Below are 18915 nucleotides of genomic sequence, written 5' to 3' on the forward strand. Positions count from 1 at the left end.
GCCCTGCCTCTGGAGGCTTCACTAGCAGGTGCAGTAATTTCAGTGCTCCCATTAAGATATACCCTGCCCATGGACATCAACTGGTGATCAATACCAGAGAAAGAAGTGTTTTATAGGCTTAATCTGGAAAGAAGTTGATAAAAATAGCAGCCACACGTGTTCAGACAATTCGTAGTTAAGACCTGGCAACAATGTCAAAGTTTCCAGCTTAGACCTGGTATCAATGCCACAATTCCCACACAGAAATTCATTGGCAGACTTCCAAGCTGACTAAGTTTAGAAAGTCCACAGTCCCTTACTCTGACAATAGTCAAAAATATTTCTAATTGTGCTGTCAGCTATGCACAATGAAGTCTCAGAGCTGCACCACTGAATTCCTTCAGACACCCCTTCCCATTGAGCTAGTTTACCTTGTAGCATAGAGACTTTTCTAAGTGTCCACTTCTGACCAAGCTTCAGTACACATTCTCTTTGCTAAGATCCTGTAGGATAGACACACCTGCTGTACCCCGGTTCTCTCATAAGAACGGCTATACTGGGTCAGACCAAAGGTCCATCTAGCCCAGTATCCTGTCTTCTGACAGAGGCCAATGCCAGGTGCCTCAGAGGGAATGAACAGAACAGGTAATCACCAAGTGATCCATGCCACCACTCATTTCCCAGCTTCTGGCAAACAGAAGCTAGGGACATCATCCCTGTCCACCCTGGCTAATAGCCATTGATGGACCTATCCTCCATGAACTTAGGGCACAAAAAAGAACTAGATGTTATAGACTTGACCTCCACAATATTCTCTGGCAAGGAGTTCCACAGGTTGACTGTACGTTGTGTGAAAAAATGCTTCCTTTTTTGTTTTAAACGTGCTGCCCTGTTGTAATTTAGGAGTTTGTGAAAGAGCAGGAAATAGTTTAGAAATTATTCTGTTACACAAGAGTCCTGAACTTCCGTAGTCTTTGGAGAACTAGAGTTGTGTCACTGTCTGCAGTTACAATATTTGAGTTCGAAATGAAGTCTGGCTCACATACAGACTTGAAGTTTTCATATTGTCATTACAGGCAGTGCAAGTAGCACTATCTAAGATTAAGACTGCACAACATTTTCCATTATAAGTTCCTGCTTTTAACTGTATGACTGTCACCAAGCTTAAAATGGTGTGAGAACTTACAGCCCACACCCAAGTGTCTGCTTCAGGCTGATTTTTGAAAATTTCATCCATTCTTAGAATAATGTTAGGGAAAAATGTTTTTCCCTATGTTAAATTAACAGCATTTTGTTAAGCAGCTCCTGTAACTCTATGCTTGGAGAAGGGACTTGAAATTTCGTATTGTGGTTGCCCTAAAGTCAGGGCCTTTTGCTTTCTCTGTGAAAGAGTAAGTTATGGGCCACACATTGGTCAATGAAGATAAAATACTGAATAGCTGCTCATTCAGTGGGCACTACCTATCCTATACAATGATGGAGGCAGTGATTGTGTGGGAGAGCATGCAGTCATGTATTTCAAGACTGCATCACAGTGCAGATACAAGGGGGTTGAATTAAGGTTGCATAGGCAACCTTAATGCTGTTTTTTCCTTAAACTTCAGTGCTTGCCTAATTTTTTTTTTTTTAATGAACAAGTCTTAAGGGCTTAAATTGACCGTCAAGCTTCAACAAAACATATTTTCATGAAGGTAAATGAATTTTTATCTGGGTGGGAGAGAACAAGAAGCAGCCAGACACAGGATAAGCCTGTCCTGGTTTCCACCCATGACAATTTAGAGTTAAGAATATGCCACAATCTGCAAGATTATGGATTTGCCATTGCCTGGTCTAAACAGGAGAGTCAGACCCAGAAGAAAGGAAGAGAGGGGGAGAAGACAGCAGTTTTTATTTCTGTCCCTCCATTCTGGAAGGTAGCACTGATGCTGTCAAGTTCCTTTCCCTGCTCTTCCTCTGAGAGGATCATCACCGGTGCTTGGAGATGAAGGATCTTCAAATAAGTCTGACACTCCTTATGTTCCTCCCATAATCCAGGCAAGACATTTGCATGACACGCCGAGCTCCACTAACCTCAGGTGCAGAGGTTTAATTATTGTTCCCACGAACTTGGGCATTGCCCAGATGCAGGTCACCTTGCTTCCTATATTAAGTGGGTCACTTCTGAGACATTAAACTTAAATGCTGTTATACAAATTACATAAACTTTGAACTAATTATGGTGAACTAAGTACTATCACTAGTTATTTCTTGGTGCCAGTAAGCTAAATTAGAATGGACTAGATTTTGAAAATGTTATTTCCTGCACAGGTCAGCATGCTAATTAGTACTGGGACTTCCCTCATGGGTCTTATGTTTCATTCTACTTGCCTTTGACAGATTAACTTACTATTACTTCATACAATTCTAAGTGTAAGAAGCCCTCTTCAATTGTTGGAAGTATTAACATCCAGAAATGCCTTCCTCCCTTCCTTAAGGATTTGCTGATCAGGCAGATTATTCCTTCTGCACATTCGCTGGGCCCAATTCTCATTTACATTTAAGACCCTTTACTCTGTCAGAGTGCTGTAGAGTCTCCTTGTTATAAATGAGAATCAAGTCCTCTCTTAAAAGTCTATTTCAGTTTTCAGGTAACAGAAGTTGTCAAGTTTTGTTTTTAAAGTGGTGGGAGAGGAGAGCCTTTTAATGTCTTTCCTCTCCCACCCCACATTAACTATAAACCTCTTGAAAGAACAGTAAAGGACTCTGAAGGGTGAGGGAATCATGTGGTTCATAAGAGATTGTAATGTCTTTTTCTCGTCTTTTCTTTGCTATCCAGCTTTCTACAGTCACATAGTTTATCTGCTTAGTCTGTTAAACTGCATAAGAGTAAAGATCGCAGTGAGACACATTCTACTTTTACCAAGAAGTTCACAACATACAGATGGACCTCAGAGAGAGAGAGAGAGAGAGAGAGAGAGAGAGAGAGAGAGAATGAATCAGACCTCTCTCTCTAAACATTAAGGTTAGCATGTATACCATTAAGATATTAGTTTGCAATACTGTAACTAGGTTCCTATTTAGATTTAGATAAACTACACAGCTGAAGTCCGTAAATAAAACCTTTAGTTTTTCAGTTGTTTTATTACAAACTTCCAAGATGGAACTGAAGGCATTTTTAGACTGTCATTTAATAAATACTGATTCACTGGGCAGACAGCCAAACCCTGCTTTTCCACCAAGGGATGTTCTGATAACTAAGTACTGTAAAAAGGGTTCTGTGATGGACAGAAAACAAAAGTCAAGATCAGAGTGTGGGGAAAGAGCAGAGGCCAGCACAGACCAGTTCCACAGAACTAGAATTATAGGAAGAGTATTAAGAATAATCTAACCAAGTAGTCAAAAAGCATCATTAGACAAATAATGAAACAGTTTAGAAAACTGACTACTCAAATAAATTCATGGGTGCTTCCCTACATTGCTAGGTCACTTTGGATAAGCCTATGCCAACTTAAAACTATATCCCTTTGCCATTTGCTTGAGGAACTCCTCAATGTTTCAAGGTTTGAAAGCACACTTGCTTAGCACAAGATGTTAGAATGCCTTCGTCCATCTGTCCAATATACAAATTCATTCCAGTTCTTAAAGACCTTTTCTCGAATCCTTGCATACAATCCAGTTTTTCTGCTTAAGCAGATATTGGAATAAAGACTAGAGTCCAGCAAGAAGGTAGATCTAATGGTGCAACAATATTGAAGGCAAAGACGGTTCGCGATCTTCAAAATGACTAGGCGCTGCATAGTTGAAGTTGGTATAAGAAACTGTCTTTCCAGTCAGCAAAAATCCTCCATTTCGGTTTGGGAGTTACTGATCACTACAGGGAAAGCTGAAGTTTGGAATATTTAATGATCATCACAAAACTGACTCAATCTCCAAAACACATGTTCACCTACAGCAGTAACCTCCAAAGTGGGGTGTGCAAGAGGATCCTTGGGGGTACACGGCAGGAGGAGCGGTGGGTTTTTTTTATGCTTCAGCAGTTCGGGTGGGAGTCCGAGTGGCTTTTTTTTTTTTTTTTTTTTGCTTTGGCAAAAATGGTAGAGCCGGTGTGGCAAGGGGTGCATGCTCAAAAATGTTTTACTGATAGGGATGCGTGATAAAAAACTTTGGAGACCACTGATCTAGAGTATTGAACAGTTCCTACCAAAGTCTGTATAAAGAAAAGCCATGACATTTCCAAGGCTGAGTCCAGAGAATAAGTCAAAGTTTTGGAAGTACAAGTTTTTATTTGTACTATTCAGCAAATATTTAGTGTTTTCAAGAGCTAATAAAAACTTAAACAAAACTAACCCCATTCCTGGATTTTGTATTTACATAGTAGAGCCATTCAGCAAGAACATTCTTGGGCAAACACTAAACAATAATAAATGAGGGTTGTTTTGGGTTTTGGTCTTTTTTAAAAGACATGCTTTGCCAGCTTATGTTCATTGAAAAGAGATCTGCCTCATGATACCACTCATTTATCTAGCCACTAGTAATGCAAAAGCTTCAAGTAGTCACGATTTGGGAGGAAAAAAGAATACTCCAAACTGCCCCTCTGGGTTTTGGCATGTTTTACAAGCTCATTACCCTTCACTGGTATATGGTAGAGAAATGACAATCTGAAATGTCTGGATTTGAAGATAAATGTACTGACTATACTTCCTTCTGATGCACTGGTTCAGCTCCTTATATTGAACAGATCAGTTGAAGCTACCTTACAAGTGTCATGCCGGTTCCTCCCAATGCTAATTTTCAGCTTGAATCTAAATTAGCTGTACATGATTTGTGCAGGTTAGTAGAAAGAGTAAGCATTCCTTGTTTATGTAATTCAGTTGCCAAACTGAATAAAAATAATGAAAATAAAAAAAAATCAGTTGTTAAGAAGCTAGAATACAATTTAAGAAATGTGAAACCACACATTCTAAAGTATTGGTCAGATCCCAGTCGAATGCAATAAATTTTAAGGAATCCATCTGACTATGTATTACATCCAACAGGTAGAAACTGTTCAAAAACAACTTGGATAAGTTCATGGAGGATAGGTCCATCAATGGTTATTAGCAAAGCTGGTCGGGGACGCAACCCCATGCTCTGGGTGTGCATGGGCCTTTGACTGCCAGATGGGACTGGATAACAGGGATGCATCATCAAGTGATTACCCTGTTCCGTTCATTCCCTTTGAAACATCAGGCATTGGCTACTGTTTGAAGACAAGATAGTGGCCGGGTTAGATGCAACACTGGTCTAAACCAGTATGGACACTTATGTTCTTATGTAACAGATTAAGACCAAATGTCTAGCTTGATTAAAACTAGCAAGCTGTCTAGCACATTTCACAGATGATGTACCTGAACCCTATCTGCTGTATTTTCACCTAGTACCCCATGGAAGCAGTAGATCCCCTGACATTACCTATAGCCATGAGATTTGGAGGTACTCTATTAGAATTAATATCCATAAGTAAAGAGCTCAAACTTACAAACAAGAGGTTCTCAAACTACATATTGAAAACTTAATTGAGCTAAAATTCTACAATAATCATGCTATAACTGATGTTCAGCTGTCCTGGTTAGATTCACAAGAAACATTTTTATATCCATCTCTCTAACCTTATAGCCTACCAGGAATGGAGACTAATGTAGGTTAACTGGAGTTGGGCTACATTCCTAGTGAGTCAGTTTACCCATTCACTAGATTTACAAGTTATGACTATGTTTGCTACTACAGTGACACAGTTATGACATTCTCATGTTTCTTCTTTGAATTTTGACCTATGCTAGTTTGTTTCAAGCAGTCCAGTTCATGGACTGGATGAACCAGCGTATTTAGGAGATTATGTGGGAGGGTTATCAGTGAAATCATCTGAGATGAAGGACAGGTTGTTTTATCAGTCACAAGTATCCAAGCACCAAATCTGTGATTTGCTCTGAGACAATCAGAAAACCACCTGTTACTCTGAGTATCTCTTTACTGCACTATGGGTTGGGGGAGGGAACTGTTTATCAGATCCTCTTTTCACAGCTCCAGAAGACTGGGGATTTACCGGAAGCCCTGGAAAGAAAGCTGAAGAGAGAACAGCCCTTGCAAAGTCACCAGAGAGGATCACGTGTTCTGGTAGGCTCCCGAATGATACAATAAGGACCATATAGAAATGGCTGTTCATATTTGGCACATTCAGCCCTTCTGCCTACTAGTGACAACAGCCATTGGCCTGTGCTTTCCATGGGGAGAAGAAACGATAGGACTAGATTCTCATACCAAATTAAGGCCCATTATAGATTTGTCCCCAAGATTTTAGGAGCTCTTTGTGACTAGAATATCAACTGTGAAGCAGTCAAACTGGAGACATAATTTGTATTAATTATATTAGCTGATCATAAATTACCACATAGTTGATATCAAGAGATACTAATTAGTCAACAAGTTTCCATGCAAGTCCCTGCTGGGGCTTTAAAATCTAAGATTACAGTTTTATAATATGTCAACATGCTTTTGACACCAAAAGTTGAAATTCAGTAATTTCCTTTGATGAGGAGTGTCTTATTAATGTTAAATTTCTAAAGCAATTTCCTTCTTTGCTAAAAATCCTAAAATAGGAAACTCATGTGTGCACCTGGCTTTGAAGACTCTTGAATGTCTCTGGGTTGTGTCTAATCACAAAACTAGGAGACAGGAAATGCTAATAGCCAAAAGTTTTATCACCTGATCTAATATCAGCATTATTATTAGGTCACAGCTCTAGGGATAATGTTTATCATAGCTGCTGTACAAAACAAGCAGTTGGAGCAGATGTTTTGTTAAGTGTTCCAGATAATAAAAAATGGCTTTTTGTAATTCCTTGGGAAGAGAGTTTGGGGAAATATATTTAGCATTTTAAAGACACAGAACATCCTCAGACTGGGAAGTCCCACCTAAGGAAGCACAAAAGTGACCTTAAGCAATGCATTTAAAATAACTTCTGCATTTGTTCATTCAGTGTTTTATAATCCTCTCCAAGGAGCACACTGTAGAACTTGCAAGACTAAGCTTTTAGAGCCTTCTTAATTCATGAAATTTTTAAGGAAAGAATGTTTTCTGCTGTTTCAAGTATCACTAGATCTTCTGGCACACCCCTGGAGGAGCAGTAAGAGCTATTACTTAAAGTCATGGTGAATTTACTACAGTAGACCATTACTAGTATGCATTAGTGATGGGGGAGCCTCATTACAAGTTACTGGATTTTGCAAACAAATGAACACAAACATGCATATCAATTGTACTTTGCTCATTTATAGCACACATTTAGTATAAGCTTCATGAAATAGTCTGTAGTGTCATTTTGTAGAGTAACTACCGCATCTACTACTAAATCTGAGGTAGGGAAAAAGCTATAATTTTTGTGCAAGTTGGAAAGGTTCTACTGTATACATAAGCTTCACAGTAATAACACAAGAACAACTGGAAAGCACATGCACTAAGTCTATGAATTTTAATATGAATGTTCAGTTGCTTCCAGTGGTGGGAAAACTGATGCCTATCAGTTCATTTTCTGTTAGTAGAATGTTAAGTAACTTTGTTCTATTTTTCCACAACTGAAGCAGATGACAGTTGGTCTTATGTTCACTGGGAAGCCAACCTATTAGAACTAGAAGCTTTTGATACACTGGGGTCTGCATTGTAATAGCATATTAGGTGGTCATAGGTTAAAATAAATACATCAACAAAAGATTCACTACTTGCATGAATTCAGTTTATCAGGTGTCTGGAATTCTATAAAAAACCCAAATCAAGATTTCACAAACATTTGAAGGGAAAGGAACCAGCACTGGTTTAGCTGGAGAGGTCAACGATATCATAACCAACTGGGAAATAATAGTGTCATGCCCCCAGGTCTGGAAATCACTGCTATCAAGTTTCATGTTAACTGCGATAGGATCATTATGAAGAGGGAGCTTTGTTTCTGTGAAAGTAATGTAGAAAGTTATCACAATGCATAGCTTCCAAGGGTATGTCTGCACTTCAGTGGAAGCCCCAAAACTCCCCTTCTATCTACACACGTCTGTTAGACTTGGACTCAGGCTCTCAGACCCCACAAGTGTGGACGGTTCAAGCCCAAATAAAGCCAAGACCCAGGCTTCAAGCTTTTTCATTTTGCATGACGGATGTAGCCCCAGAATTCCCTAGGCCAGTGGAAAGATCCTGCAGGTGGAGCTACAACCACCACCATCTCCCAATACAATATGCCCATGTACAACATAAATAAGCAAGTGTCAAATATATGAGAGAAACTAACCTCTCTCCTGTTCTGAGCTCTTGCAACCCTGAATCTTCGAGCAGAATAAAATATGAAGTAGCCCACAGTTGCTGCTGTGACAATGAAAAACGACACTGAGACAAAGAAGATTGAATAGTGATTCATCCAGGGTGCATGCTTTTTCCCTACTTCAATAACCATAGTCACTTGAAAGCCCTTCTCAATCCGGCGTAAGATGTCCAGGCCTTGCAGATTGCTGATCATAATTGCAACAATGTCTCCTGCCCCTGTAAAGAGAAGAGGAAGCGGTTTTCAATTTCAAATTATTGTATAGCAGAAGTGATTGAGTCAATTCTTTCAACAATGGTTTTATGTCGCTTTAGCTCAGTAACTAAAAAGAGTAGAATGGCAGTCTCCAACTGACCATTGCCACACTTGATCTGTTAACTAGCAGTTGTTTAGTGTTACATTTTAAATTTTATCTTCATAGGTTAGTGTTTCAAGATATCCACTTGTTACTCACAAACTAGGTAAACAAGTCACTTCAAATAATCATTACATACGGCACCTTTCTGACATGGAATGTTTAAATTACTGTTATATACCTGGAGCAACGCTGTGTACTACGGAAGCGTGCATTTTGATATGTACCTTGGAACCACATCACTAAGAAATCTTGGTTCACATCCCAGGGAGGCACTATGATAAGAACCCAGTTCTGAAGGACTGAAGTTTGTATCTGTAGGTATGAATGTATGTAGTGGTTTAAAACCTCTATCATGAACATGGTAGTTCATGAACATGAACTTTCAGACAGTGCCATTCTAAGAGCCTGTTGATTTCCTTGTTCTGACGCTGCTTTTCCTTACGCCTCCCTCCTAAATTTAGCAATACTACTGAACAAGATTTATTCAGACACAAAATAATCTGTTAAACAAAAGAAAGACTTGGCTTCTATATTTTAACAAGAAATTTAGCATGAAGTATGTGACTCCACCCAGGTTTTCAAGTTTGTCTCAATGGCTACGTCTACACCATGAACTATGCGTGACTCCCCCAGTGGTATACACATACAGAACAAGGAGCAATGGTCTCAAGTTGCAGTGGGGGAGGTCCAGGTTGGATATCAGGAAAAACTATTTCACTAGGAGGGTGGTGAAACACTGGAATGCGTTACCTAGGGAGGTGGTGGAGTCTCCTTCCTTGGAGGTTTTTAAGGCCCGGCTTGACAGAGCCCTGGCTGGGATGATTTAGCTGGGAATTGGTCCTGCTTTGAGCAGGGGGTTGGACTAGATGACCTCTTGAGGTCCCTTCCAACTCTGATATTCTATGATTCTATGGTGCTAGGTCTCATCGAGCTAGTGAGAGTATAAACAGCATAGCTGCGGTAGCACAGGTAGCGGAGGCATGGCTGAGCCATGTAGAGAACAGACCCTGTGGAAACCAGTAGGCATGTACTTGGCATGCCTCTATTGCTGCTACCCATGCTACCACGGTTACACTGCTATTCATACTCACAGTAGCTTGATGAGAGCTAGCACCGATGTGTACACACCAGAGGAATCACATGCCGAGGTCACAGTGTAGACGTAGCCAGTGACTACCATATCAAGTGTTTGCACTTTACAAGCAACAAGACACATAGAAGGATCAGTGTTGCAGAATCAACCTGGAATTTTAATGTCAGGCTGCGTTTCCTAGTTTACCCATCACAACAAGTCAATTAACATGTGTTTCTGATGTAATGGTTGAAGTTCCTTTTCTACTAGTCTGGTTAGTAGGTATGAGCCAGAACAGAATCTCCTTCACTGAAAGTGACAAGGAATGCCAAGAACAACCAAAAGTACCTGAATGGTTGTAGAAGTGTCCACAACTTTTTTTATAATGTAAATGAACTCCTAAAAGGAGGAGGAGTGAAGCAAATGTGGGACAAGCAGCAAGTCATCTTAAACTATACCCAACTCAATCAGTCCTCCCCTCCACACCATGAATAAATCGAGGTAAAAATCTACTTTAAACATCAGCTATAAGAGTCTCATGGCATAGCTGTGTTGGTTCTGCGGTGCTATTATTTAAACATGTGTGTCACTAAATTAAGTAGATATGACTCAGAATGCACTCACGGAGCAGGAGGTGCCATATTTAGTCAGACTTCTGATCATGCACTTTTACTACAGTTGTAGGAGACTACCATTTAATGAACCTCACCCAAACTTTGCGGATTCTAATTTTCTTATGATAGAAATTTAATAAAAGGTGCTTTCTCAGTAGTCAAGGCACTCACTGCTCTACAAACTGATATATTGCTTTTGCTCCAAACTACTAAACATTCAGCATTGAGTCTATCTAGCATCTCCTGTGTGGCTAAACTGATTTTTTTATTCAAAAAATGTTCTATGATGAAAACTATGCACCAAGGTTGGTTACATATTAAGTCTCCCCAAACTGACTCAGTGTCACAAGTAGATACAGTAATTAAGTACAGGTCAAGTCCCTCAAAAAAAAAAAAAAATGATAAGGATTGTTGCTTTCATAAGTTCAACTACAGAGAAAATGAGTAAGATCAGGTTATGCCAATAACAAATCAAGTCAGAAAGCTGTTCAGAGTTATTTTTGATCCTTATTTGCCTTAGTCTCACATGGTTTGATCAAAGATATCCCATAAGGGAGGATTACCCAGGATTCTCTATATCCTAGACAAAAGGAGAGGATAAAATTGATAAAGTACAGGTAGGAACAGATGAGAAACAGTCAAATGAAAAAGAATCCCCATTCAATTACATTACATGAAGGCAGACAACCAAAAAGTGACAAATTTTATAAGTGCTAGAAGTCTAAATATCAAGATGGGTGAATTTGAGTGCCTGATATTAAATGAGGATATTGATATAACAGCCACGACAGAAACTTAAATGAATCACGACAATCAATTAGACACACAACAGGGTACACAATATATAGGAATGACAGAATAAGTCGTGCTGCCGGGGGAGTAGCACTATATGTGAAAGAAAGCATAGAGTCTAACATACTAAAAATGTTAAATTAATCAAACTACCATAGAATCTCTATGGACAGAAATTCTATGCTTGAATAATAAGAATATAGCAGTAGGAATAGTCTACCAACCACCTGACCAGGATGGTGATTGTGAAATGCTCAGGGAGATTAGAGAGGCTATAAAAATAGAAAACTCCATAATAATGGGGGATTTCAACTATCCCCATATTGACTGGGTACATGTCATCTCAGGACATGATGCAGAAAAAGTTTCTAGACACCATTAATAACTGTTTCTTGGGACAGCTAGTCCTGAAACCCATAAGAGGAGAGGCAATTCTTGATTTAGTCTTAAGTGGAGCACGTGATCTGGTCCAAGAAGTGAAAACAGCTGAACCGCTTGGTTATAGTAACCATAATATAATTAAATTTAACATCCTTGGGGCTGGGAGGGCATGCGAATATCAAAGAAGCCGACCACAGTAGCATTAAACTTCAGAAAGGGGACCTACACAAAAATGAGGACGCTAATTAAATGGAAATTAAAAGGAACAGTCACAAGAGTGAAATGCCTGACAGCTGCATGCAAATTTTTAAAAAGCATCGTAAGAGGCTCAAATTAAATGTATACCCCAAATTAAAACCAACAGTAAGAGGATCAAAAAATGCCACCATGGCTAAACAGAGTAAAAGCAGCAGTTAGAGGCAAAAAGGCATCCTTTAAAAATTGGAAGTCAAATTCTACTAAGGAAAATAGAAAGGAACAAACTGGCAAGTGAAGTATTTTTTGGCCTGCCTAATTATAATCTGAAAAGCAGCTAGCAAAAGACTCAAAAACTAACAGCAAATTATTTTTTTTTAAATACATAAAAATCAGGAAGCCTACAAAACAATCAGTGTGGCCTCTGGACAATCGAGGTGCTTACGGAACACTTAAGTCAAGGTCATTGTGGTGAAGCTAAATGAATTCTTTGCATTGGTCTTCAATGAAGAAAATGTGAAGGAGATTCCCACACACGAGCCATTCTTTTTTAGGTGAGAAATCTGAGGGACTGTCCCAGGTTGAGGTGTCAATACAGGAGGCTTTGGAATAAATTCCCTTACACTTACCAATTGCGGGAGGGAGTTTGGGTGTGGGATGGATCTTGGGGCTGAGTGTTGGGGTGCGAGAGGGAGTGCAGGGTGCCGGATCCGGGCAGTGCTCCGCAAGCAACGACACGTCCCTGCTGCTCCTAGGCGGAGGCATGGCCAGGTGGCTCTGCGCACTGCCTCCACCCGCAGGCACCAACCCTGCAGCTCCCATTGGCCCTGGTGCCTGGCCAATGGGAGCTGTGGAGCCAGTGCTCAGAGCACAGGCAGCGCATGAAGCCCCCATGGCCATTCCTCCTCCTAGGAGCAATAGGGACATGTTGCCGCTTGCAGGGAGCGACCCAAGGTGAACGTTGCCTGGATCCGGAACCCCGAAATGCCAGTTTCTAGAGCTTTCCAGTTGCTAAAGTGACAGATAACAGCTTTTTCTGTATATTGTTATTCTGTTTCAACTTCACCCAGTCTTGCTTTTGTAATGACTATCCCTTTGAGATACTTTCTGCTTTGCTAGGCATATTTTCCCTTGAGAGAAAAGAGGGAGTTGCTATAGCAGTGTACTTTCATGCTGAAATTTCCATGCTGAAGTTCTGCCACACTCTCGCTCTAGTACAGGCTTCTACAGGTTGAATCCAGCACATTACCACCTCCAGACTGTGCACCCAATTTAAGAGCAGGAAACAAGACTTTCTTGTTCTCATAACTGAAAAGCTTCATGTGTGTCTAACATCTTCCTTACGTGACTGTAAATAGTTAAAAATCAAGTTGTTTGTTGTACTTTCAGGTCTATTCCTTTTTGCTGTAGGATACTGAAATAAGATCTAGTTACCACCACTTAGCTCTCAAACAGCGTCCCTATAACATTTATCTTTCTGCATTCATATGACTAACTTCAGTACATTATGTAACAACTGAATGGAGCTTAATGACTAGTATTAGAAAAATGTAACTCCTGCAGAATTGTCATAAAGACACAAATGTTTCCCTAATTACTTGAAAAGTCAATGTATTCTCCAGCAAATATTTGCTATCTGAAACATTCACTTCAGTTTTCATATCAGAAAAACCTGTTTCTTATTCTTCATGCATTCATTAACACATACAAATCGCAGCACTGCTTATACATGAAGTTTTTCAACAAAGGGGGAAGCGGGGGGGGGGGGGGGGGGGGAGAAAGATACCCACCTATTAACCTTGCAGGAACAGCTAATCCTACTTCAGAGCTACACTATTCTACGCAGCCGAAGAAGTGGGCTGTAGCCCACGAAAACTTATGCTCAAATAAATTTGTTAGTCTCTAAGGTGCCACAAGTACTCCTGTTCTTTTTACACTATTTTTGGTAGCAGCATAAGAAGTTAGTAACTTTCTGCATTTAAGAAACTCATTAAGATCTAGAAATTTAAATTGGAAAACATGTACTGACAGTCACTGAACAACTATCAGACCTTGTATTTCTAAGGCTAACCATGGAATCACTAGCGTTAGTATGTGTTCCTAATAGAATGAGGAGAACATAGATTCTAAGGCCAGATGGAACCTGACAGGTCATAAAACTTCCCCAAAATAATTCCTAGAGCATATCTTTTAGAAAAACATCCAATCTGGATTTTAAAATTGCCAGCAATGGAGAATCCACCATAACAATTGGAACAATTTGCCAAAGGCTAACCCAAGAAACTCAAATCACTATAAGGCATGTTTTCTAATCCTTTAATCGTTCTTGGGGCTCTTCTCTGCACCCTCTCCGATCAACAATTCTTCTAGAACTGATGACGCCAGACTGGATACAATATTCCAGCAGCTGCCACACCAGTGCCAAATACAAAAGTAAAACAGCACTACTCCTACTCAATATTTCCTTGTTTATGCATCCAAAGATTTCATTGGCCCCATTTGCCACAGCATTGCACAGAGTTCATGTTCACGTTATTTGCCACCACCCCCAAATCTTTTTCAGAGTCACTGCTTCCCAGGACAAAGTCACCCATCCAATTCAACATCTTTGAGGAGAAATGAAAAGGCTAAGATTTGGCTGATATGCAATACTCATGGATAACACTGCGAAATGCATCTGAATACTCAGGGGATGATACTGAAGTCTTATCTATGACATTAAATTTAAAGAACTTGGTGAATAATTAACTGGCAATTAATGAGATCTTTAAGAGAGGCATTTTGAAGTTAAACATGTTGACTTTGTGAAGCTACTTTGTTTTGACTTATAGTATTTTGATAGAGACACAAGGTAGGTGAGGTAATAACTTTCATTGGACCAACTACTGTTGGTGAGAGACAAACTCTTGAACTTACACAGAGCTCTTCTTCAGGCCTTGAAGAGCTCTGTGTAAGCTCAAAAGCCCAAGTTGGTCCAATAAAAGATATTACCTCATCCACCTTGTGTCTCTCATATTCTGGGGCCAACATGGCTACACCACCACTGCACACAGTATTTTGATAATATAAAATCAAAACACTTTGATTTACCCAAAATGCAGCTTTTAAAAGTTTTTCTTTGGAGAAGTTTTAAATTTTTGGGTTTTATTCCAATGAAATGAAGACAAAGTTTTGAAATACTTCACAAATGGAATTGTTATCTTACAGCCAACTCTACTCCTGACAACTACTGATTCCAGTAATCATAGTGTGAGAAGATCCCTTTTCCTTGCACCACATGGTTAACACACTACAAAGTGACAGCAACTTATTTGTAAGTGCTTCATTAAATTATTGCTTCTGCATCCTCAAAGGGAAAAAGTTTCAGAGTGGTAGCCATGTTAGTCTGTATCAGCAAAAAACAACAAGGAGTCCTTCTGGCACCTTAGAGACTAACAAATTTATTTGGGCATAAGCTTTCATGGGCTAGAACCCACTTCATATGGTGGGAAGCCAGAGATATTTGATGGAATCTTCAAAATGTCAGAATATTTTTGATCTAGCTTTCATCTTTAATATATATATTCGTTGATTAAAATGCTAAACTGGTATGAAACTCTCCCCTACTAATTTCAGCTTGGGTCTCAACTCCTTTTAAATACTTGAATATATACAGCAACAGAACTAACAAGTTAAGCATTTGCACAGTTCAAGTCTCAAGTACCACACTTTAGTAAAAAGCATCAGAGAAACTATTAACAGAGATATTTAAGAAAGTCATCTTTCTGCACATGTACAATTTCTCAGGCACTGCCAGAATACTAATCGCTAATGCCTGAAAGAAGCTTTTAATCCTGTAGTGGGAGAGTCTTGGAGTTCAAACAAGCTAAGAACCCCAGAATGTAAAGAATTTAATAATAAAAGGTCTCCTTTTTGTGAAGTGAATTAAATGCAGCCAGTTTGGAAGAGGACCAATCAAATGACTCAACTGTGTCAGCTCTGAGAGCCTTCAGAAGTGGACTGTAATGTTTTCAAGAATTTATTTATTTGAGCCAGCAACTGTTTTGCAACAGTAGATGAAGTACCATGGCGTGATTTCTGGCAGAAAGAGGGACTTCTAATCTAGAAATATAGGCTCTCAAATTAAATTAGAGATATTCAGAGAATGTAGCTACACAGGAAACCTATTTAAGCTACCAAGACAGCCACCCATCACTTCCCTCAGTGCTAGTATGCCAATGAAACTCTCAATCATGAAGCTGTTACCCCGACCCCCCAGCCAAGCTTTTTCTACCACCCAAGCTGCGTATATGCAATTCTCTGCTGCGCTGAAGGCAAGGTAAGGAGATGAACAAAAGAATTTTTTTTCATTCCATAGCTAAGTTTTGTCACATGCAAATGGAAAAGTCACAGTGGTCAGTGCAGTTTGAGATCTTTGCTATCGTTTACGCAGAACCTCTTACTGCTAAGTCACTGTATGACATCTCCTTTATAAGGCTTTTGACATGAGGTCAAAAGTGTGATGGTCTCATCCTTGTCCCTAGTGTACACAGGCTTACAAGACCTCAACACCGCATTTTCAGTCCACAACACAGGTAACCAATAGGTTCCGGAGCACTATAGAATGGAACAGAATGGAAAAACACCAAAATGTGAACAAGGATATCAGCACAGCACATGTGCACAATCTAGCAGGTCTTAGCCAAAAAAGTACTAGTCCTCACCCCGAGCATATAGTGACCTTGTTAAATCTTATTCTTGAAATCACTAAGTCTGAAATGTAGTCCAAGCTGGGATACTCGATAGGCAGGCCCTGGGCCAAATCTGGACCACCAGATGCTTTTGAACTCCAAAATCTTTATTTACTGATTATCATTACTGACTCTTTCAAAATTATTTTCTCCAGAGTCTGGGCCCTGAATATACCTTGACCAAGAAATGTGGACCTTGACCCAAAAAAATTGACTACCCCTTATCTAGCTGATGTAGCTTGACCAGTACATCTTCTAATGCAGGTGCCCTGCATGTAGGGTAACCAGATAGCAAGTGTGAAAAATTGGGACAGGGGATTGGGTTTTAGGAGCCCATATAAAAAAAGCCCCAAATATTGGGACTGTCCCTATAAAATCAGGACATCTGGTCACCCTACCTGCATGTGTTGTTTTCCCAAGCCAGGAAAGCCCTGATTTTGACAGATTACTTTAGTCTCTTATATGGGTAGATCTTTAGTGCTGTCTGGTTACACTGTTGGATTTTAATCCAATAGAGGCCAAACCAACATTTTCTGCACAAGAGACATCATATATTACACAGCAGAGTCAGTTGAACCTACTAGTAATTTCCTATCATATCACCACACCGGGCTATCCAGGCATGCAAAAAGGGTTTGTTATATTATCTCACAGGTCTAAAATGCAAGTCATAACTTTAGTCCCAAATGCTGTTCATATATATTCTTGCCAGGACAAAATAAGAAGAGCCATACTGGATTCTTGTTGATGAAAACTAGAATAAACCACATCAGGCAATCTAGAACCAGTCTGTAATGTTAGTTTTAGCAGAAAGAAAGGTATCCAGTAGTACAGGAGAAACAGGCACCATCTTGTCAGTGTCGCTGATTTATCTTGTGTTCAAATCTAGTGCGGTAAACAGACACAGAAACTTAAGTTCCACAGGTCACGAATCTCCTAGTGACAGGTAAAACAGGAAGCTTTTTTGGCAAGGTATCCAAGTTACTCAGAATGCCATATATGATCTCACCTCAGCACACACTTGCTTCCAATTCACACATCTTCTGAGGCAGAAGCTGCTTAATGAAGGAACTCTTCAGAATGCCCCCTCATCCTGTTTATAACAAGGATGAAAGCCTGAGGAATGGGGAACATTTCAGTTTTCTTAGTTTAGTCAGACTAAGGTGAGGCAATGACACCATTTCAGATGTGAATGCCATCAGATATAAGCTATGATGTTGGTGATGTAACAAGGAAACAGATCAAAATGTGCCACAGTCTGGAAGCCAAGAACACACTCCTGGAATAGTGTCCAGGTTTTAAAACAAACCACTTTCTGAAAAAGTATTTCCCTGCTCATATGCCACCTAAGATGACTATAATTGAAAGATAAGGGAAAAAAACGCCTTGTTTTCAGTTAACTTTGTGCAGCAAATGGCACTTTGCATTGTCTGGTTCCCCAATCCTACAAGTCTATGTATCAGACACAAATATATTTAATGGAGAGATGCAGTTTAAAAAAAAACCACAAACCAAAGGCTAGCAGGTGGTCTCAAGTGCAAGCTGCATTACCTGGAACCTTTAAAAAAGGAAACATATGTCAAGTTAGTTTCCTCAGAAGTGAAACACTCAAGTAAAAAGGAGAGGGTCAGGACTATTCAAAGTTCAGTTGCTAGTGAAATCCTCCACACCAGGTTTGTGGAAAGGAGAAGGTATTATACTTCTCTGTAGCACAACAGTGCCCTTGCAACTGCAGGGGTGTCACACCAAACTGCTTAAATATTAACTCCACCTCCACCATTCTTCCTATGCATTAATCATTTCTTGCAAGCACAAGAAGGGAAGAAGAGAAAGGGAACAGTACAGAATGACTGCATGACATGTAGCACTCAGGTAACTTTTCTAATTAGAACATTGCCACTAATAGCAGCAGCAAGAAAAATGCCAGCCATTAAAGAACTGATATCAGCAGTGAGCTGACTGAAGTCCTAGTCTCCCCACCAAGCAAAGGCATCCAAATATTGGTAGTCCTGCTCTATAGATTATAAAGCCAGAGTGACCATTGTGATTATCTGGTCTGACCTCCTTCATAACAGCCCACGGGGCTTCTCTGAATTAATTTTTGTTTGAACTACAGCATCTCTTATAAAAAGACAATCTAGATCGAATAACATTTCCAGTGATGGATAATCAACCACAACCCTTGTTAAAGCATAGCATATCTTAGATGTAGTACTTGCTCAGAGTGCAGGAGTCACCATCTCATTTTGTCAAGTATCAGGGGGTAGCCGTGTTAGTCTGTATCTACAAAAACAACAAGGAGTCTGGTGGCACCTTAAAGACTAACAGATTTATTTGGGCATAAGCTTTCGTGAGTAAAAACCTCACTTCTTCGGATGCATAGAGTGAAGTAACTCCCTGCTCTCCATGTGTCAGTATATAATGCCTGCATCTGTAACTTTCACTCTATGCATCCGAAGAAGTGAGGTTTTTAC

At 39.8% G+C, this 18915-nt stretch overlaps 1 protein-coding gene across 2 annotated transcripts in view; it reads right to left on the reverse strand.

Annotated features, from left to right (window-relative positions):
- The window catches only part of RNF128 (ring finger protein 128), a 68003-nt gene that overhangs the window by 12518 nt on the left and 36570 nt on the right, over positions 1–18915 (reverse strand). For both annotated transcript variants that reach the window (XM_034781946.1, XM_034781945.1), the window contains exon 2: positions 8270–8517. In XM_034781946.1, coding sequence (XP_034637837.1) covers positions 8270–8517 — 248 coding nt within the window. The remainder of the gene's footprint in view (positions 1–8269; positions 8518–18915) is intronic.

This window comes from Trachemys scripta, chromosome 9 (assembly GCF_013100865.1).
Source record: "Trachemys scripta elegans isolate TJP31775 chromosome 9, CAS_Tse_1.0, whole genome shotgun sequence".
Taxonomy (NCBI): domain Eukaryota; kingdom Metazoa; phylum Chordata; order Testudines; family Emydidae; genus Trachemys; species Trachemys scripta.